Source organism: Tiliqua scincoides, chromosome 2 (assembly GCF_035046505.1).
Source record: "Tiliqua scincoides isolate rTilSci1 chromosome 2, rTilSci1.hap2, whole genome shotgun sequence".
In the NCBI taxonomy this organism is placed as follows: Eukaryota; Metazoa; Chordata; class Lepidosauria; order Squamata; family Scincidae; genus Tiliqua; species Tiliqua scincoides.
Window position 1 is genome coordinate 245,111,754 of NC_089822.1, and position 23,073 is coordinate 245,134,826.

General features: G+C 46.1%; 1 protein-coding gene and 1 pseudogene across 13 annotated transcripts in view; both read left to right on the top strand.

The window, feature by feature from the left end:
- FHIT (fragile histidine triad diadenosine triphosphatase) overlaps window positions 1-23,073 on the top strand; it is a 1,225,929-nt gene that overhangs the window by 941,917 nt on the left and 260,939 nt on the right. For all 13 annotated transcript variants that reach the window (XM_066616396.1, XM_066616392.1, XM_066616401.1 and 10 more), the window contains one exon: window positions 22,761-22,906. In XM_066616396.1, the coding sequence (XP_066472493.1) occupies window positions 22,761-22,906 (146 nt within the window). The remainder of the gene's footprint in view (window positions 1-22,760; window positions 22,907-23,073) is intronic.
- Window positions 13,470-13,589, top strand: LOC136642552 (5S ribosomal RNA; annotated as a pseudogene).

Consider the following 23,073-nt stretch of genomic DNA (forward strand, 5'->3'; position numbering starts at 1 on the left):
AAAAGCCAAAATCCAACATGATTCCTCATTTTCGCAGCCAGCAGTGTGCTTCATGCATGTTCCGGTGCCCCTCTTTGTAGAGCGTCTGAGCAGCACTGTGCCGCCAAGAAACATCAGCTTTGGCGTTCGGTAACAGCCGATGCCTTATTTGCAAGCGGATGAGGTGTAAAAGGATTCCTGCCTACAACTTGTCAGCTTCTTGTTTATGGGTGTAGGCTGCTGCTATTGTGTTGCTTGTCTTTGCTTTTTCGTTAAAGGAAACAGTGACAGACCCAGGGCTGGCATTTCATTTTAAAGGAGTCATGACAAACTTTAAATGCATTCCAGAACTGTATTCCTTTAGGTTTGGTGGCAAATATTGCACTGTATTTGCATACAAATCACTTTTCCCCCCCTTCCTTGGGAAAGACTGGTTTTGACGTCTTCAAAGTGCAGTTTATCTCTGAAGTTTTATTACTCCCTTCTTTGTTTCCAGAGACTACCCAATTAGCTTCTTCTATTACAGAAGGTATTGGAATGACATTAAATTGTCTTTTGCCTCTGCTGCTTTGAGGAACATGTTGAAAACACTACCAAACACTTTCCGTTTGCTTCTGAAAACAATTCCAGGGCCTTAATGCAAGTGCTTTTTTCAATCTTGTGCACATAGATGGAGTTATGAAAGAATCCCTGAAGTCCAACTTTCTTGGTGGCAGCTTTTGATAGTCACAGCATAAGAATATAAGAACAGCCCTGCTGGATCAGGCCATAGGCCCATCTAGTCCAGCTTCCTGTCTCTCACAGTGGCCCACCAAATGCCCCAGGGAGCACACAAGACAACAAGAGACCCGCATCCTGGTGCCCTCCTTCGGATCTGGCATTCTGACATAGCCCATTTCTAAAATCAGGAGGTTGCACATACATCATGGCTTATAACCTGTGATGGATTCTTCCTCCAGAAATCCCCTTTTAAAGGCATCTAGGCCAGATGCCATCACCACATCATGTGGCAAGGAGTTTCACAGACTAACTGCACGCTGAGTAAAGAGACAGACAAAAATTTCTTTTGTCTTTCCAAACTCTCTCAACACTCAATTTTAGTGGCTGTCCCTCTAACAGGAGAGTCTCTTTCATTTTCTAGACCCAGGAATGCTTTCTGGTATATTCCTGCAGCCGTGTAGCTGACTGGTGTGCTGCCCTGGGGCTCACAGGTCAGCCTGCCACCCCCTCCAACCTGGAAGTAATTACGGTGACATGATGATGTCATTCAATTACTTCTGGCATGGTCGGAGTGAAGCAGGCTGCTTCCGAAGAAGTGGGCACATTCACTCTGAACAACAGCAGCTCAGTTGTGAACAAGGGGGGGACAGGACTGCAGTGACTGGATTGCCTTGGTGGGGGCAGCATTGCCCTGGAAGAGTGCCACTTGGGGTCCTGTGACTCCTTCCCCCCAGCTATGCAATTGTATTCTGTAAATCAGATTCTTTCTGTCAAGACATTTCTGTATAACGAAACAAAAAAAGTGCCCCAATCTTGCATCAATAGGAATCACTGCCTTGTTATTCAGACCATTGGTCCGTCAAGGTCAGTAATATCAGTGCAAACAGCTGCTCTCTGCGGTTCAGGCAGGAATGTTTATCTTTCCTTCCTAGAGATTGGATCTGGGACATGTTGCTTCAAAGCATGAGGTCTCCCACTGAGTCAGTGTCCTTCCCAATGTGGGATCCAAATAGCTCTTTTGTGGTGCCCTGTGCCATGCTCTGTCCAAGAAGCAAGATGGTAGTCAAGGAAAGCAGGCAGTCGAGTGCACATTTATTTATTTAAAAGACTTCTATACCACTTGTAAATATAAGAAAATCACCACTTTAAAAGATGCCTCCCTTGTGTGTTACGTTGTCAAATAGCATATTGACCACTGACACAGCTGTAACATGGGATACTTTTCCTAGGCTATAGCAAAAGGTGTCCCTGATATATGTGGGACTTGAAGATCTATCATTGGAAGTAGGACTTGAGCTTTATTTAATGATGAGATTCCACATGCTCGTAATCTATGGAAAAATCTTTTGTATCATATTGATTGCATTCCTTAAGAAATCCACGAGAAGGGTTTCTGAGAATTTTCCAATGTTGACACTATCACTTTTTAAAGACACTGTGTTTATGGATCTGCTCCGCAGTGGAGCATCTTTCCTCAGTTCCATCAGCTACTCTGTGGAGTTAAGAGGAAGATCACACAGCCATTTTCTTAAATGGCCCAAGACTGTATGCAACAGTCATGCAGAGCTGATAGAAAAATGAATCACAGGTAGTGACTTGCTCACCTAAGGCAAAGATCAGTTACAGGAAAAGTTCCTTGTGAAATGTAAAGACCCAGACGTTCAAAGGAAGCTGGCCCAAAGAATGTATTTAATTTCAGGAGCACCCAGGTACTGGTCACTTACAAAGAGATTGGTTTTATAATAACAAGCTTAGCCATTTATTGGCATGTGGTCAGGTCACAGCAGTGACCTGAATCCAGCAGCTTAATCCAGAGGAGACAGAACAAATGACAGCGGCAATGCATTCATGCGGAGGGATAAGAAACCGTTCAGCTCTGGCAACTGCCAGCAGGTCAGATTTTTGATGACCTCACCAAGGAGCTGCACATCTACTTTTCTCAGCAAGCAGCCTTTGATGGTCACCAGAGAAACTCTGTGTGGCCATAATTTAGAGAGAGATGGAAGACAGCTATTACAGTTTGTTCCTGAAAAGAAAAGCACTAGACCAAAACCATCCCAGGGACAGAGGTGAATGGTTTGTTGGAGCTAAAGAGGACCTATCAGATGTGCCAGTTCAAGGGAGCTTTCTTGCCCCTTCACAGATTTTAGTTCCAGAATTCTTCCAGATATATTTTTAAATACCATCTCACATTACGTGCACAACATGATAAAAAAAAACTGACTTCTTTGCGCTCAGAGTGGCTTTTCTACTGGAGGAGATTTATGGCACAGGCAACAAGAGTTGTTGGCTAACGTAAACAGGAGAGTGGGAGAGCCTGGAGCAGTTGGTGGCAAGTAGTTGGAACTACGTACATTCAAATGCATCCTGATTCTCCTCCTCTGGTTCTCTCCTCGTACCCCTCTGTGGAGTGAAAGAGTCCCCCCTCACACCATTGGCCACATTCCCTCCCATTTGAAGTTAGTGCAGCAAGTTGTACATGGAACCCAACGCCTTGTCCTCTCACAGTACGTCTGTACCTCAAGGAGAGCCAATTGCATCCTTCCCACCGTGGCTACAGAACTGCAGGTGGCATTGGCCATTGACACAACAGCATCTTTTGTATTACATCTGTAGATGCAGGAAGCCTTGCTCCAAAGGGCATTTGTCTAGAAAATGTCTGCTGCACTTAGCTGTGACCTCCTTCTCTGAAGTTCAGGGTTAAATGGAAATGACCCCTTCCTGATCTGGGCTGTTCTTATGAGACCTTGTGCAAATAGCATGAGATTTCATGTATGTCAGTCCAGCAGGCCAGGAAGGCTGTGCAGCACTGCATGGTGCCCCTGTGAGGGTGCCAAGGCACACACTTTGGGAACCTCTGGCTTAACACATACCCCTCTCTATCTGTTGCTTTTCTGCAGCCGGTATTCGGTTGCAGGTGGTATTTCTGCATATGGTTTTCTGCATATGGAAACCGCATATGATAGACCTATCCCTTGACATATCCTCCCTTGGGATCCCTCACATCTTTAACTCAAAGAGAACTCCACATATTCTTCACATTTCACTGTACATGATATTATGGCTGCAACTCTTATCGTGTCCTGGAACGGATAGCCCTTCAACATGAAAAGAGATAGGAATGGACCAGCTAGCAATCTTCTCTGATTCAATGCATTTTTTCTTGATTGTCTTTGACAGCAACCTCCTGAAAATTGGCTTTCAATGAGAGCCAATGTCATGTCAACTCTGGTATGAAATACAATATCCAAGGAAGATGTCCACAACTGAGTGGTTCTGAATAACTTGCTAGCCTTGTGATCGTTGCCTTAAAATTCTGATTAAACATGTTTTAGGGTCTGTGCAGAGTGAAACCTGATTCAATGGGTTAATGTTTCGGCTATCTTAATTCCCTGGCACTTGTCATATGATTGCCAATTATCTCTACCAGCCCCAAATTACATTTCACTTACTTGGCATTGCAGCATCCTATGGCTATTAAAATCTTTTCAGAGCTTTACAGCCCCATCCTATGCACATCTACTCAGAAGTAAGTGCCATTGAGTTCAATGAGACTTACTCCTGGGAAAATGTGCATAGGATTGCAGTCATGATCTTTTCTACTGCTGGATCACAGTCGACAATGTTTCCAACACAGCTTTTAGCAGTTTGGAAAGTGAAACTGAGCACATGCCAGTCAATTTGTACTGTTGTTCCAGTAATTGAACCACTCTTGGCAAAAGCAGCCCCCTCGAGATGGTCTAGTCCCCAGTTGACACTTGCAAAAATATAGCAGTAGCTTTGAGCATTGTCCGAGGGGTAAGAGCCAATATGGGCAATTTCATTAGTTTAGAGCAGTGGTTCCCAACCTTTAGGAGCTCAGGGACCACTAGGGCAAAATTTGGAGACAGCAGGGACCACATGCAACCCCCCACCCCCGCACACAAAAAACACAATTAAATTTGTAATATGTAATATTATTTCATAATTAATGTGATGGTTGTGCTTGCATTTGCTTCACTAGTTGTGAAATTCTTGGATTTATACTGCTGCTCAAAGCTACACGCATGTCATCACTAGGGTCCAACCGATTCCTTTGCTTATTTTTCATCATTAGCAGACTAGAAAATCCCTGTTCACACAAAATTAGCTAGCTGTTGGAACATTTTTACATGATTCCAGAGGAATACATAGAACACAAAATAATTCCCGCCCCAACTCAGAAGTTTTCACACACACACACCCAATTCAATCCAGTCTCTTTTCCCCCACATCAGACCACATTACGCACAGCCCTTACCTCTTTTAAGTGTGGAAAAACATCTCAAAAAGGGAGAGGGTAAGCACAAGGGGATTATAGACAAGTCATGCAAGGTAGTTAAATGAGCCAACAAAAAGCACACACCCCCCATCCACAGGTCCTTTTGTTGCACAGCCCTGGCCCTGCTCCCTCCTCTCCACACCACCCAAACTTACGTGTGAGTCCAGAGTCCTTAGGAAAGTGTTCAACACGATTTAGGCAGGTCGGTCCTGACAGAGAAGAGACGTGTGAAGGAAGCACCAACTCAGAGAAACGTCTCCGAATGGCTGCTGCATGTCCCAGGCAGAAAAGGCCTTTTGGTGTGCACTGCAAGGTCTTTAGAGGAAAAAAGAGCCTCTCTTCACTTCCTGTTCTAATTGCTGTCATGCTCTAGCTGTGGACTACTTTGGTTAGGACTAAGAGAGCATGAGCAAGCCTATAGGTAGGATGCAGCCACAAAACAACAGCTGCCTACTCTACCATTAGTCTGTGGAACTCCTTGCTCCAGGATGTGGTGAGGGTGTCTAGACTAGATGTCTTTAAAAGGGGATTGTAGAAATTTCTGGAGAAGTCCATCGGAGCCACACTGTGACTAACAGCCCCATTCTAGGCATGTCTACTCAGAAGTAAGTCCCATTATATTCAATGGGGCTTACTCCAAGGTAAGCATGCATAGGATTGCAATCTGAGGAGATAGAGGAGATAGAACTGGCCAAGTGTGGGGTAGGGGAGGGCTCCCCATGGACAAACCTGCTGCTGCTCTCTGAGGAGGAAGAGTCAGGGGTTACACCTGCTGTACTTGGCTACGGTGGTGCCCGTTCTGCAACTTCTGGGATTGCTTCTCCTCAGGTGGGCAGCTTGCAGGAAGACAGCAGAGGTGCTGCCTGTTTCCCTCTCCAAAAGGGGTGCCAAAACCTGGTTGCCTGGATCCCTTGCTCCACCCCTGGGCATTAGAAGACCACATCCAGGGGGCCCAATCCTGCCAACTGGGGAGGGGGTACCAGGTCTGGGGGTTGAGCATACTGTTTCTCCCCTCTCCTGCTGCCACACTGCCTCCAGCTCCCTTCCTCTGTGTTCCCTGGTCAGCTGGAGTCCGGACTCCCAGGGAAATCACATCCAGAGAAACCCACTCCCAGGAAACCCCCCAGCCAGCCAGCCAGCAATGCCTTTGGGAGCCTTCTCCTTCTCCTCCTCCTCCTCCTCATTACTCCCATTCCTCCCCCTCCTCAGGCCCCCCCTGCCCACCTACAAAAGGGACCTCCCAGGCTGACTGGAGTCCTCATCCGACTCCTGAGAAACCAGGCTGCCAGGGCTCACCTGAAGGCACAGGGTCAAGGAATGGAGGCAGCAGGCTGGAGGCAGGGAGGCAGGCCATCTCTCCTCTGCATGCAGCTAAGCCAGGAGGCTGCACAAACATGCACGCGCCTGCGCTTCACTTTTTTGCTTGTCTGGGCACTCACAGACAAGGAGGGAAGGGATGTGGAGGGGGAGGCAGGAGACAGAGAAAGGCTATGCTCTGATTGGCTCTGAGATAATCTGATTAGCTGCTGGCTCTGCAGAGGCTTTTTTTCTTCCTGGAAGGGCATTTTTTTTCTTTTTTCTCCAGAAACATCATGGACCACCTGGGGGGGGGGTGCTGTGGACCACCAGTGGTCCACAGACCACAGGTTGGGAACCCTACGTTTAGAGAAACAGCTTTTGCCACCACACTCAATGAAGACATAAGGCAATGTTGGATTCAAATTCTGCCCTAATTTTATTCTAAGTTGTACTCTGCAGCGGATTTAATTTGATCTACAAAGAGCACTATGGGTTTATTCCAGCCCCAGAACACTCATCCCTTTCAACCAGGCAAATCCAGCCTTTGTCAGAGCAGTGAGTCATTCACAGGATGGTTCCTGCAACCCTTCTGCCTTTGGACCTTAAAGCCCTATCGCTGTTTCACCTCCTCAGGCTGATCAACCTTTGAGGGTATGAATACAGATGTAGCCCAGGGGGACCTAACCAGTCCCACCCTGAGTATTCTCAAGAAATTGTAATCCAGCCCTCTCCTTACCCCTGAGTAAAGAATGATCACCAATCCTTTCTTACCCTTCCCAGGCCCACATTTCCCTGACCAACAAGCTTAAGGGCACAATCCTAACTTGCATTGTATCCAGCGCAGGATTGTGGCCAGAAGTGGCTTAGCCAGAGGCAAGGGGAAACTCTTCCCCTTACCCCTGGGTAAGGGCTGCTGGCCCCAATGGGTCTCCTCAGGCTTGCGCCACCTCCTGAGGTTGGCACAAGTCCAAGGAGAGCGGAGCAGCTCCGTTCTCCCTGGGAATGGGGGTTGGGATAACTGAATTCATAACTGCTAAATTCCAGCCCCGCCTCCTGCTCCCCACCCGCCCCACCCATCGCCCTCCCTCCCTCCTCCCAGGAACGCCTCCTTCCCTCCTCCTCCCTGCCCCTCCACGCCTACCTTTTTCACTTGCGTCGTCCCTGCGGGGCCAACGTAAGCACCAGAAGGGAAGCCGGCGCGGAGGCACCTGTCAGCCTCTGCAGGCCGGCGCTTCTCAGAGCACCGGCCTGGCTTCCCCTCAAGGAGGCACAGCTTTATGGCACACTTGCGACCCTCCCAGGCGAACTGAGAGTTAGGATTGCGCCATTAGTCCCTAAACAACCCATTGACTTAACAGTATGGAGTAAACAAAAAAATAAGACCAGTTTCAACTAATCCAGCAAAAGGTGAAAACATTCCTATTCAAAAGTGACTGGTTGATCCCATGCAGTGAATACTGGGAGGTTGCCATGTCTTACTTAAAAGGCTTTCTCTCAAGGTAGCGGTAGGCTGCCTCTGATTGCCGGATGCAGGGGAGGGCACCAGGATGCAGGTTGCGTCTGTTGTCTAGTGTGTTCCCTGAAGCATTTGGTGGACCACTGTGAGATACAGGAAGCTGGACTAGATGGGCCTTTGGCCTCATCCAGCGGGGCTCTTCTTATGTTCTTATGCCCCCAGAATAGTCTTCAATTGGTTCTAACCAGCTCCAAGCCTTGAACCTTTCCAAAACAGGGTGAGGTTTAGGAGGAGTGGCATTGTGTTCTCAGAAGGAGCTATTTAAAGACTTCCTTATTCTCTGAAGTTATTGCTCTTGGTGAAAATGGCATGCTGCTTCTCTCCCATGGCACCCTGAAATCACAGCTCGTATGTTGAATGAACTCTGAAGAGCTCACATAGACAGCCTTACTTTGTGGTATGAAGTGAAATGATTAGGCCTTCAGGTTTCTTCTGCCAATTAAATGCCCTACGCACCATGTTAGCTTAGGCCATGAAAGAGAATAAGAAATAACTATTCTGAACATAAAGTACAATTAACCGTGGGAAAGGTTTGGAACCCTCTGGGAGGAGTCAGGGAAACAGCTCTGAAGGCAATTTGGAGTAGAGTAGCCATGGGAGGGAAAGTGATTAAAGACCTCCATCTCATGTTGCATTTCCATTCTAAATCGCGCCTCCACACCATTTTTCCACCCTCCTCTCTCTTTTTTCAACTGGTGAAATTTTTGTGACATGCCCTTGCGTTTACTGTTTAGTTGGGACCTGAGAGAGAGACATAGGGCTGAGTGAATTCCCAAAGCCACATGAGTTATCAACACTACAACAGTGTCACAGCGTTCGAACTCAGAAGCCAAGGAGGGATGAGGAGATGGTGAATCCCAGTGTAAACCTTCCAATGCCAACTCAAGATTCTCCTTTGCCAATTAGAAAAGGAGGGGAAATAATGGCCCAGTTCTACCAAGATACATTGTCATTTCTAAGCAAAAGCCATTACCTCACAACAAGGTCTAATATCCCCCATTCTCACACTCACAGCCCAATCCTATGCTAGCTGGGTGTTGATGTAATGTGTGTTGCACCGGCAGAGGCTGCTTTATAGCATTTGCAAAGCAGCCTCCACCAGCATGTGCTGCTGGGTTGCTAGCGGAAGGCTGGCGCGACCACCTGTGCGCTTGAGGATGGGCGAAGACTCACCAGAGCAGGTGGGGCCATGATGGAGGTGGAACAGGGCAGAAGGGCTGGGTGGAATGGGGCGATGACTGGGGCAGAGAGGATGGTGGATCAGGCCCAGTGAGGTGGGTTTATCAGCACACACACTGAATACTGATCCACTTTCTGGGTCAATGCGGACTTTTGTCAGCTATGGAGCTGCGTTGGTCTGAGTTGACCCACTGGGTCTGCAAGGGCTTACCCTGGGAGCAAATGCTCCCATACCCAAGGAGGCTGCCTAGGGCGCAAACTCCCCCACAGGACTCAGTGGAACCCACTTTAAGGAAAGTTTGACATAAGATCCAAAGGCAGGAGGACCTGTGTGTGCTGTTTGTGCAAAGGAATACCCAAATGTATGGAGGGCTTGATTGTGCCTCTTATGTTTATTTTCTTTTGGAAACGATCAGAATCTTGACTTGGAGGGGGAGATCAATGTCAAAGTAGTACCCATATTTTATGATTCAGACATAATAAAAGCTGATGGAGAGAAACTTATTTAAACAATTTATATGCCACCTTTCCTATGTTCATATAAATCAGGGCCACTCCAACTCTGGCCCAAGGGCCTGATCTGGGGTTTGGATGGATCCATCTGCCTGATGAGCAGACTCTTTCGTTCGGCCTCCTCACAGCTCCTCTGCTGGGTAGATCTGGACACTGGAACACTCTGGGCAGTCGCATCTGCCCAGACATCCTGTTGCCCAGCCTTCTGGGATGCTGGGCAACAAATGTGACTGCCAAAAGCATCCTGGTGCCCAGATCTATCCACTAGATGAGCTATGCAGAGGCAGAGCGAAAAGTTGCTGTCTGAATGGGGATTGCATTTTCATCGCGACTTTGGACGCTGCTGATATAAATGAAAACATATGAATTACAATTTAAAATTACAAAGCTAAATGGTATGAGTAAATAAAAAAACAGCCATAGCATTAAAAAAATGGCATAAAAGCAGCAACCCAGGGTAAAAGGGGGTCCCTAATTCAACTGATCTTGCTAAAAAAAACTATGGAGGCGTCTCCTGGGATGAAGCATACAACTGCATTGTGTTTGTGAAGGCACCAGCTCTCTCCAGATGCCACCTCAGCTTGGCACAACCACGTTTCATCAGTCTGCTTTCACAAGTGGGTGCCTAACTCAGCTAAACTCTGTTAAATGTGGAAGTAAACAATTGGCGATGATGCATGTTTTCAAAACCACCATGTAGCCAGAACTGCGAGTGCTGATTACTTTGCTCACTTTGCTTTCCCTTCCAGCAATATGTTACAGTTGCGTAGCCCAATTTTCAGGCTCTGTTTCTGGAGCAGAATCTATCTCCAGCCAACACAGCAAGCAACAAGAGCAAAAACACCCCTCCCTCCCCAGCTGCCATTGGTATTTACAATTTCAGTCTTCCAGTGAAGTCAGCAGTATTACGTTAACCAATAACTTGATCCACTGTTTTTCTGAAATATATCAAAGAAGCTTAGACAGCAGCCTTGTCTTAAGGGCATGTGAAACTGCGTTACAGGTAAGGTCTCTTTATCTGCAGATTCAGCATCCACGGATTTGTCCCGCCGTGAATGCCGAACCCCCGGATTACCCCTCTGCAGACCTCCCAGACACAACCTAAACCTCATTCAGATTGCATCTGGGAGGTTTTCTGAGCCTCAGAGAGGCCACATGCCACCCTGCATGGTCTCTCTGAGGCTTGGAATGCCCCCAGTCACAACCAGAACAAGGCTATGGTCATGTTTGGAGCAAAGGTGGACTGTGAAAACCGTGGACTTCTTTATCCGCCATTTTCAGTATCCACAGAGGGTCTAGGAATTGAACCCCCGCAGATAAAGAGGTTCCACCTGTATATCGAATTAAACCGCTGGTCCATGTAGCAACATACTAACAGTGGTTTTTCTGGGTCCAAGCCTTGCTACACAGGAAAGGGAACTTGTGACTTGTGGACTCGACTTGAGTCGCCAAAATGCACCGTTTTCATGACTCGTGGTGACTTGAGTCACACTTGCCAAAAACCTGGGCACTGTTCTGTGGTTTTACCCTAAAAATGAAAAGACTCAAATAGACTCAAGTCGTGATGTGCTTTTGTGTGTTCTTGCAACTGTTTTTTGTGTGTGCTTGCTTACTTGCTTTTTTTTTTTTTTTTTACTGCTTCCGTGGTTCAACTTGTTTCTTAAAAAAACTTTGATTTGGGTCAAAAATGACTTGAAAAAATGACCTGGACTAGTTGCGATGGTTGCCTGTTACGACTCATGGGTAACTAGAGCCCAGGGTGCGGAGATTCAGGACTCAAGGAAGTGACTCTGGCACATCCCTGCTGCTACATAACAGATCTTTTAACAGTCGGTTTTGAGGACCAAGTCAGAATCCTGGACCAAGCCGGTAGTGCTCTGGCTTCCTCTTAAATGAATAAGGGTGCAATCCTAACCAACTTTCTGCACTGACCTAGCTGCAATGCAGACCCAAAGTAAGGTAACAAACTTGCCCTTACCTTGAGGAGGCCTCCTTGACTGCCTCCCCACTGCAGAGCACACCACATTGGCATAGCTATGTCAGTGCTGGAAAGTTGGTTAGGTTTGCACCCTCAATCTATAGAAGAAAACTAGAAATCCATGCAGAAAAGGAAGTGAACATATTACAGCAGGTCCGTTGCACATGGGCGCATATGGGGAAAAGAATTAAGTACATTACAACTTTCTCTTCTGGGCATGCTCTGTGGATGGGGCTAGCTCAAGACCTTCTGTCATGTGAGGCAGCACGCCACATGTTCCCCCCCTTTACCTGATGATGTGCCAGCCTCTGCTCGACCCACTCTCAAATGTTCTCACTCAGAATTCTCCTCCGCTCTACATTTTGTCTTCTTCTCTGTCCTTGTGCCAGTCCAGGAAGTGGAAGGAGAAGGCAGAAGAGTGGAGGTAAGTAGGCAGGCAGCAGTATCTAACCCCCCAAACTGCTGCCTGTGGTGACTACTTCAAATAGCTTCATCAATGGGCCCGGCCTGACTATGTGCAAGTCTCTTTCCAGGAGTAGTTACACTGTAGGATTGCACTGTTACAATTGGTGACTCTACTTCATGTTAATTGTTAATGGCATTGCCTATGTCTGTACTTCTATTATTTACCTAGTAAGTTGAGAAGCCATTCCTCAGTAGCAATACACTCGAGGAGGTAAACAGTGTAGAACAACAGAGACAATGACATCACAGAGCGCAATGAAGTCGTAAAATGGTAACAACACAGAAGCCGCAGCAAAGAGTGCTTTGTAGAGGGATGTGCTTTGCCGAAACTGCCACCACTGCCTCTTGATCTCTTGCATGGGTTTTTGACTCAGTGGCATAGCTAGGCACCCCGGGGCACATATTTTTTGGCACCCCCATACATCCCTCTGGGCCTCAGAAGGCCTTCTGGACGCTTTTGAAAGGCACTTCTGGTTTGTGGCAAAAACTGGAAGTGCTGTTTCAGGGCCTCCAAAAGCCTTCTGAGGCTTGGAAAAGCTGTGTGCAGCCTCCCCATGCCTCAGAACACCTCCTGGGTGCTACTGGAAGGTCTCTTGGCACCCTCTCAGGCATGATATCCAGGGCTCTGTATCACCCACCTTGCTTCTCCTTAGCTATACTAGTGCATGTCATCCTCTGGGTAATTGCCAACCCAGATCTTTCCTGCTGTCTTCTTTATCTCACTGTTTCCCGCCCCATTCTCTAGGGCTAACCAGTGCTTCCAAATTGAACCATGTACCTTGCTTCCAGGACTGCCTTGACGGCTATCTCTTGGCCGATCTGACTCCATGTCTGCCTGTTCTTGCAAGTTGTGTGGCAATTGCGGTTGTTCAGATGATTTCTGTGCAGCTGCTACAGGGTTATGGGACAGGCTGTATTAAATAATAGGTTGTGCAAAGGCTGTCAAATAAACCCTGCCTGATGTAGGTTTAACGCATCAGGTTTATCGGCATAGCACACCCAGATCTCTGTCGGAGATTTATATTGATTTCCTTTTGTTCCGCTGGAACGGGCAATTCTCACTCTCGCTGCTTAAATCCTGCACTTTGTATTCATGTAAACATGCACAAAGCTGCTATATCAAGATTGCTGATGTTAAGATAATTTGATTAATCTTAATGATTTTTCTTAGGCATACCAAGAAGAGGCAGAGGAGATTAGGAGCGAAAACAAGATGGAGAATGTGTGATGTGTGTGGTTGAATATTTTAAATCAGCTGATTTTTGAGAAGATGAGAACTCATTTCCATGGGCATACCATGAGATCCTCTTTCTGGCTTATGGGTATGTTTCCTGGAAAAAGTACATTTTAAAGTTTTGTTGCTGCTTTCAGATTAAAACAAATCATGGCTCATTACCAACAGGCATTTTTTACCCCTTCCCAGCGGCCTCCAGAAATTGGTTTCAAAAAACATGTATTTTTCTCATCTTGGTAAACATTGGTGGGTGATGCTGCTCTCTGGGTAGAATCACTGCTCATGATACTACTTGTTTTGTTACCCTGCACATGCCCAAGCTCATCTGATCTTGGAAGCTAAGCAGGGTCAGGTCTGGTTAGTACTTGGATGGGAGACCGCCTGGGAATACCAGGTGCTGTAGGCTTATACCATAGTCTTTCGAGACTGAAGGTTGCCAACCATTTTTTTTAAGGAATGGAAAATAAATTTGACTTCAGGACATTGTATAGCTGTGGAAGCACCTGTGAGCTACTTTTTCCTCAACTACAGCATGTTGAAGATCTGTTGTTCTTTTTTAGATCCATGGTGCTTTACATTCAGTGAGAAGATAGGTCACTGGCTGAAAGGGCTCACCAGGTAAAACAGGCAAAGGAAATAACTCTCATGTACGTGGGGTACGCCTGTACTGAAAATCAGAAATTTCTGTTTTTGCGAGGGACTCATCAGCTGGTGAGTGAGTGAGTGTGTGTGTGTGTGTGTGTGTGTGTGCGTGTGTGTGTGTGTGTGTGTGTGTGTGTTTTAAATGTACTAAAATTAACAGGCTGAGAAGGCTGATCTCTTCACTGTCATGACATCCCCCACCCGCCTTTGCACAGGTATCATATTGGAGGGGTAGCTACAGTTAATTGGCCAGACTGGGGGGAGGGGCATATATTTTCATTTGCCAAGTAGCCTCAAGAAACCTGGAAAACACGGGGCAGGAAAATACAAAAGTTGACAACCTTATATACTGCCTGTCAATCTGGGCTAAATTCCCATTTGACGTGTAACCTCAGCATTTCCCATCTGCTCAAGACTTATTGTTAACTCACTGAAATCCATTTGAATCAGCAAGCTTAAAGTGCTTGGTTTGGGTAATCTTCAATGCATGTGCTTATGAATGGATATATGTGGTGTTGTTATCCCACCTAATATTTGAGGGAATTCTTTCACCATAATGGCAAATGGTTCTACAGGCATTTAGTAACCGCTTTAGCCGTCACCCAACTGATTTGATACGGTGTGGTAGGCCCCTCCCGTAATGCTTATCTCTACTTCCTCTGTTTTACTTCCTCTGATTCCTCTGTTTTACTTTTGCTCAGATAATCACAGGGATGTCTCACTTTGACTCAGATAGAAGCACATTCCTTATCAGTCTTTATAGCAGCCATTTTTGACCACTGTGCATGGCACACTGGTGTGCCATGAATGGTCTGCAGCTGTGCTGTGGGAGTTTGGGGGAGAGTTATATATTATTAGGGCCTTTGGGGGATGTGAGCTCCCTACTGAAAGTGTGGTGTGCCTTGTCAATTGTCAAAAGACTGATGGTGTGCCTTGACAATTTTAGTACCATGTCAGTGCGCCACAACACAAAAAAGGTTGAAAATCACTGCTTTATAGAAATATGCCACAATTGCCTCTTGTTTTCATCATACAAACATTGGTCTGGTGTTGTGGGGTACAGTCCCTTAGTAATTTGTCTTTACCAACTCCACCCAAAGTGGGTGTGCAGAATTTACCAGTGGATCAGGTCCCTGGCCTTTAAATACTGATCATCAATCCAAAGAGGCAAGTCTTCCTTCCCAGCAGATTGGCATATATTCCAAGGCTATTAAAAATGAAATGTCTTGTCCACTGAGGCATCTTACATACTCTGTGCTTGTAGAAAGGGATTTTGTAGCCGAACCCCTTAGAAAGCATTGTGACAGATTATGCAGCCTCTGTGTGTGACTGTGAAATGAGGTACTGCTGTTCAAAGGCAATAAAAACTATAAGGCTTTTAAGGATGAGTGCAGCCTTAATCCCCAACACAACAGGACTCTTGCTGAGAACCATTCTGTAATAGGTGGTACACCTTCAGCCAGAAGAGATTATCACAGACTGAAATGCGAATTAGGACAAGTTTTCTTTTAGAGACTATTAAAAATGTACAATACTTGTATGTAGAGATGAATGATCTGTCCAAGTGCCTCTGAGCATCTCAAAACAGGTACAAGAAACTCAGTGGTAAGGGAAAGATGTCAGTACCAAGAATTTTGGGACAATATGGGGTGTTGCAACTATAAGATGACACAATGAGATTGGCACCTTATTGATTACAAAATATTTTGCCTTCCTTCCATGATGGAACTGAAAACAGTCTGCATCCTTTTCCCAGGAAGTCTCCCCTCTATATTTCAACCAGACTCAGCTCTTGTTTCAGTAGGGTTCTTTTCACCTTCAGACCATGCCTTGGAATTCTTAAGTACAGGAGTGATACGAGAAACAGTGGTTCAGTTGCCATTGTGTCCTTCTAGATTAGGGGTGTCCAAACCCCAGCCTGGGGGCCACTTGCAGCCCTCAGGGACTCCCAATCTGGTCCACGGGGAGTCCCCAGTCTCCAATAAGCCTCTGGCCCTCTGGAGACTTGCTGGAGCCTGTGCTGGCCCGATGCAACTGCTCTCAGCCTGAGGGCAACTGTTCAATCTCTCACGTGAGTTGTGGGATGAGGGCTTCCTCCACTGCTTGCTGTTTCACGTCTGTGATGCAGCAGCGGCAGCGAAGGAAAGGCCGGTCTTGCTTTGTTCAAGGCCTTTTATAGGCCTTGAGCTGTTGCAAGACCTTCATTCATTCATATAAGTTCCATCTCTAATATATTCATTTATGTAAATTTATTCAAATTTGAAATGTAAATTAATTCTTTTTTTCCCCAGCCCCCGACACAGTGTCAGAGAGGTGATGTGGCCCTCCTGCCAAAAAGTTTGGATACCCCTGTTCTAGAACAAGGTAAAACAAGCCACTAAAAATTCAGGAGACAGGAACACATGTAACTTCTTCCTTTTGTGTTTTCCTTCTCACACAGTGGGATGGCTTTTTTGGGAACACCTGTCTGCAGAGAAGGATGTGCAAGTTCTATAGTCTCAATCCTAATTGCTGGTGCATTTTCATAGTATCACTTACAATGGGCTTAAGTACACATTGCCTTATGAATCTAATCTCTCTTTTTTCCTTTTTTCTTTTTTTTACTTTTTGTGACTTTGATAATGATACAGGTGTCCCTGGTATCTGCAGAGGTTACAAACTGACCAGAAATTGCAGATAAGAGGGAATCCTATAGTAAGTGCACGTAGTCCTTTGCATCTGTAGGGGTTCCTTTCCCGGACCCACTGCAGATACAAAAACCCACAGATAATTAAATCCACAGGTGGAAGCCATTAGAGGACTTCTAGACGTGACCGTAAGCACCTTCCAGTCCTATCTGGACTGGGGGAGACCACACATTTTTGGCCAAGCGTGGAAGTGCCTTTCTAAAGCCTCCAGGAGGCCTTCTAATACCTTCTGAAACATGATATGCTTATGTGCAATGTTGACTGTGCAGCCTTTGCATTGGATCTGGGTGATTGTAGACATGTGCAGTTTCACTTTGGGAAAAGAAGTGACAGGGGATAGAGGCCTATGTGCCTTGACTACTGTTCAGTGGGTACACATGTGTGTATTCATCTAGTGGGCACTTGCATAAGTGACTGGGGAGTGCTCTTTGCTAGTGAGCAGGGATGGGCAAATCCATTGCGACTTGACTCGAGTTGAGTCCCGAGTCCCTGTCTCCATGACCAGGGTGACCAGACACCCTCTTTTTCCAGGCAATGTCTTCTTTTTTAGCCTCATGTTCTGGAAAATAAATTAAACATCCTTCTTTACCCTGTGAGGAGACCCCTACAGGCAGCACATAGCCTTCTTATAATTAATAAATTATATGCAATAAATTATATGTAATGTTTAAAATTTAATAAGTAATAATAGAGTTTAAATTAATCACATGAAATCAATATGCAAGTGTTTCTAGCTTTCATTTTCTCCTATCCTACATTTTTCTTGGATGTCCTACATCTTAGGGTGCCCTGTCCTCTTTTGTGGTTTTGACATCTGGTTAATCTGCCCACGACTAAACAACGAGTCATAAGGGGGACACTTTCTGAGTTGCCTGGAGCATTTCTGTGACTCGAAGAGACTTGAGCCACAAGTCTTTCCCTTTAAAAAGCAAGCTGCAATTCCATGGGGGGAAAAAACAGAGCTTCTGCAGTGTGTGTGTGTCTGAGTTCTCTTTAAACACTCCCCTGCTGTCCCTGCCCATCTGTAAACAAGGCAGGAGGGGATGGGACGGACTGCGTGGGAGTGGGGACAGAAGCGGCAAGAGGGAGGAGGTCATGTGCAGCAGCTGTGAGGACTACCAGGATGACCCAATCCTTTGCAGCTCTAGTCAGAAGTAGTTCCATTTGTGCTGGTCATTCAGTTGGGCTATCTACTCCCAAGTAACAATGGAGCTCACAGCAGCCATACGGTTGGAAAGCATGATTGCTATGAACCTCCCCCCCTCTTCCCTGCCTTCTTTTTCCCTGGGCTTCTCCAGCTAATTTCAAGGCAATTACCCCTTGGGCTCCTCCTCCTGCTCTCCCTCATGCAAAGAAACAAATCAGACTGCCTATCCTTTGTCCAAAGATAATCAGTTCCTTCAGAGATGGACAAGAGAGTCTGCTCCCGCCTCCCCCCCCCCCTTGCTTGGATACAAAAGCAAACATTGACCCTTCCCTGCCTTCTGGCTGGAACCTCCCTGCTGATTGCCTGGTCTGAATGATGGCTGCATGAGGTCTTTCACACCATGACAAAAGTAAGCAAGCACACCTAGACACAGACAGACTCGAGCCTGCATGTGTGGGGACTGAATGCCAAGTCAGTGGCCTCAGACTCGGGTCAATTCTCAAGTCATTGGTCCAGCTGACTCGAGTGTGCAAGAGTCAGCGAAAATGCTGATTTTTGTGAGTCGGACTTGAGTCACCTGACTCAAGTTTCCATCCCTGCATGTGAGTGCCTTTGGAGCTGGGCAGAAAGGGAGATTACTAAGTGATCTTCCTTGACGTAGCAGGAGGACCTGCGTGCGGCCAAATAAAGAGAGCTCTATATCATGCTGCCAAGAACAATACCAGATGAGTGAAATTGGTCAAAGACAAATGTAAAGTGAGTTCAGAAAAAGAGAGACGAACGCTGTAGATCTGACAGTGTTTCAAATATCAGAGAGAGAAAAAGAGAGACAGAGAGAGAGGCAAAGTCACCTCCTTGATTTGTCTGGCGAAAGATCAACCATTTTGTCTTCTCCTGCCACTTCAGACACTTGATGCATATCAAGTGATTTGCCATGCTAAGCAGCAGTTACTTTGCTGGCCCCTGAGATGGAGAAGTAGTTCTGTGCTGTCAGGATGTCACTACCTATAAAGCGTTTTAGCTTTGTTTTTGCTTTGTTGGGAGTTCTTATTTAAAACAATAAAAATTCCACTCCACTTCTGCTGAAAAATGCAAGCCAGTGCAAGCATACGCAGCCTTGCAATCCGCCAGTCTCATGTTTTGGGACCGTTTAAAATAAACTGTGGCCAACCCCCACCCCACCAGTTTGTCCTTGCTCACTGATAGGACTCCTGCGCATTCATCGGGATGGGACCAGGATACAAACTGTACTCACTGAATATTTCAGCTGACAGGTTTAGTGTGTCTACCAGTATTCATTAAAACTGAATTCAATCAAAGCCACCGTGCTTTGAATATACTTCATTATGAGGAGTTTTTGTTTTGGTTGTTTCTGAGATGTGCCTAACTCTGTGTGGGAAGAGGAGTGAGCCCTTTATCCCTTTACAATTCAGAGTGCTTCCTTTTTAAATGAGATCATCCAAAACATTTACAATTCAACCCAACCTAAATCCCCATGTGTTGGTGCAACTGTGCTGGCGCGGGCTAAACTGCATCCCGCGGGGGATTTTGGGCTGCTGGAAGTATCCTCAGGTAAGTCCCAGCAGCCACTATGGGTCAACCTGGATCTGCACCAGCAATATCGCTGGTGCAAGTCTGTGTTGATCCATTCCAGGCAGATCAGGCCTGGAAAGGGCCTTGGAATTTGCTGTGTGCTGGTGCTGTCAAAACCCCTCCCCTCCCAGGCCCAATCTGCCCACTCCTGCCCCATCTTCTCCCTATTGAATCGGCCCACAGAACTCCATTGTCACTGTTAAGTTGGTGGTGGAGTGTATTTGGACAGGGAGTGGGCTCTGGAGGAGGTGGGATGAGGGATGAACTTAGCAGCAACTGTGCACACAAAGTCCTATCCCCCTTCCTAGCTTGGACCCATCCTCTGAGTTTCCTTAGACTTACCTCAGTTAAAGAATTGGCATAGCTCTGAGGAGACCCATTGGAGACTAGGTGGCCTAGAACAGAGTAAGTAAAAATGTTCTTTGCTTATATCTCTCAGGCTATCTGGTCTCCTGCCAGCACATAGCATGCATCACTGATACTGCACACCCTGGGCCAGTAGCAGATAAGATTGGGCTGCATATGCCCCCACCCAAAAGTTACATAAGAATTGACCCTTCAGTGCCAGAGGGAAGCAAGTGGACTTGTGTAAACTGCAGAAGAGACAAAGTTATGGGAAGACTTTCACTTGCGTAAAGTGTTCATTTAACGAAAGAAGGGTTGTGTTCTTCACCTTGGTTGTCGTAGGCAGGGCAACAAAGAGAGAGATATAAACTTGAGGAGAAATATTATGGGAGGGAAATCTGAATAAGAGAGGAGTTGGTCAGCAGAACCTTTCTCAAGGGAGGTTGTGGAATTTGCATAAATGGAAGGTTCTAAAAATAAGCTGCATAAACATCTGTCAGGAGTGACTTAGGTCTAATTAATCTTGTCTCATCCCTGTTGTGAGGGACGGTTTTGGTGGCTTCTACAAGTTCTTTTTCAGCGCAGTTATGAACCACAGAGCATGTCCTCAGAATTTGGAAAGAACGCACTGATTGGATTCCAGAAGGGTGTGATGCGCGCACACGCGATCTCCCCAGTGCCTCTATCCGCCCTGCTAAATTAAATGTTTCCCTCCCTGCTAACAGTACTTAAGGAGTTTCTCAGCACCAATAAGATACAACCAGGTTTCCTGTAAACCAGGGTTTGAAACCTCAAGTCATGAACTTACCTCATCAAACACACTAAGAGGATGGTGCTGCATACACAGTATTTAAAAATTGCATCCCGCCTCTCTCAGAATGACTCGACCCATCTCATAATCACGATAAGTACAACTGACGTTAATCAAACAAGCCAGAATTACAGGAAGCCATGACAAAAACTGCAGGGAGAGACAAGAGAGAGAGTATTGATCACTATGGGTCTGTTGATTGTTCCTTTCATTCTGGAAGATCGCAGTCCAACTGTGCATTTGAATGGGTGCGAAAATGTATGCCACTTGGGATTTTAATGCTGCACAGTGCATCGAGCCCAGAATGCAGAATCTGAAGGGAGATGGCGGGTGTGGAATTCTGAAAGGCATTAAAAAAAATGGGGGTGGGGGAACCTGAATGTTAAGACCTGCTAGAGGTAAGAGGTTTTTGCTAGAGGTAAGTAAAAAGATATTCTTCATTTCTAAATGGTTCACTGACCCATAATAATTGTGCAGTGCTGCATAAGAAGGGTAATTATCTACTTAAGTGTCAGACACCCTGCGGTAATGGTTTCCCTTCTGTCCTTTTGAAAAATGAACTTGGATTAAACAAATGTCCCTTTTCCTGTTTTTTAGTGTTGACAGGAATTTCCCTTTTTTATGGGCAAAATTAATTAGTTTTTCTCTTCCTTTATTCCCGGTATGGAAATCACGGCTGCACAGGAACTTTCCTGCAATCCCCTTGGGCTCACGGTTCAACCAATAGCATCGTTTATGAAGCCACTTTCTACACTGTGCTAGAAAGACTCACAAATAAATTACTAGCGCTTTATTAAGCCCTCCAGTTCCTTATGCTCCAGGCAGAAGAATAACCTTGCAGAACCAAGAAAGAACTCCCATCAGAAGATAAACTGATTGTTTTCTAATACCTCTTAGGCTAAACAAATATACACCAGTCTGTCCCAAATGTTGTCAATGGAGTTTTTCAATCCACTAAGGAACAGATTCTTAATACAGCAGATATTCTTAATTGTGGTGCCCACAGTACCATTGCAAAAAAGACTTGATTATGTAACTTGAGCAAATTCTGTGCCCCCAGAACCGGAATGCTATGACCAAAAACTATTGTCATTTGCAACATAAAGCAGTTATTTCAACAGACTGATCAGCCAAAATCCCAACATGGCCTGAACCTCAGCAATCTCCCTCCCCCCATGAATGATCAGAATTTAAGATGAATTTGATCCCAATCCACAGCTCTGTTACTGCTGGCGCTAATACTCAGCACCAGCTCTGGGTGTCATAAATGTGCCATAAAGCACATTTACAGCACCTGGGAAGTAGGGAGCGCTGGTGCTGGGCCAGTACCAGGAGTTGACCAGCAAGCACTCATGCAGCACCAGCCGGCAGTGAGTGTTTTTGGGGTGGGGGATGAGGCGGGGAGTGGGCAAAATGGGGCAGAGGAAGGGTGGAGGGAGGTAAGGATCAGGCCCACGAGGGGGGCAGGGATGGCAGCACCCTCTGCCACCTAATCCTAACCCTCCTCCCAAGCCGGGCAGCCCGACACGAGCCTCCTCGACTCTGCGCCCGTCCAAACATGGGTACAGGGCCGACGAGACCCCTTGCCACTGGCAGCTGTCTGCCCAGAGGAACAGAGTGAACACTCCCTTCCCCCGAGGAGACCCTGGTGGTAGCTGCGGCACTCACAGGACACACTGCTGGAGCCCTGGACGCCACCATGTTCAGGATTGGGCTGTTAGAGTGCTGCTTATATAGAATTGCCTTGATTTGGAGCTGCATGTAAGGACCCTGTAAATTCAGATAACTAGAAACGTCAAGACGGTTTTATTTGTTAAAATATGACCCTTTCTTTTAAACAGCACAGAAACAACAATAAGAAAGGTAGATCAGTGTGAATGAAGTCATCTCACTCAGCCTCATTTATGCAGCAAAGTTTAAAATGCCTAAATCCTTTGGACAATGACTACAACATCTCAAGCTTTATCTCGTTTCCATAGGTTTGGAGACCCATGTCTTCCTCCTGACCTTCAATCAAGCGCATAGTTTGTGAGTATTCGTGCAATTTTTTTTGACAGCTGTGTTCCTTGAATATATGTTAGAGATCTCTTTGTAAACATTACAGGCTTCAGAATTTTGAACAAGAGACATTTTCAAGGTAACACAGTGTAGCGCCCTTGGTGAGAACCAGTTGCTGAGTTAACTTAGAATAAGAATTCTCACTGGCTGGAATATGCTCAGAATTTTTCTCGTCCTCATCTTGCGTATTGTCATCCTTTGGAAGCATAGGTTCTGGCAATGGGGTTGGGTTTCCAGCCTTCATAATAGGTTACCGACAACTTTGCAGTTGTACCTTAACTGTACACAAACCAGATGTTCTCGTTTGCCCGCTCCGTCCCGTGGAACGTTTCCGTGACCTGCGTCCTGAAGAAGTGGCTGATTTATTCCGCACAACACAGCTGGTTGGAAATGCGGTGGAGCGACACTTTGGTGGGACTTCCCTCACCATTGCTGTGCAGGTTAGTTAAGCACTTTTGGTTGTGCATTCTCACCATCAGAAGAAGGTTTTTGCTCTATCATATGGTCTTGTGACAAAGGAGGAACCTCATAGCACAAGAGGTCCTTTCAGAGCGCTATACCATAGTCTTTCGAGACTGAAGGTTGCCAATACAAAATACAGCACAAG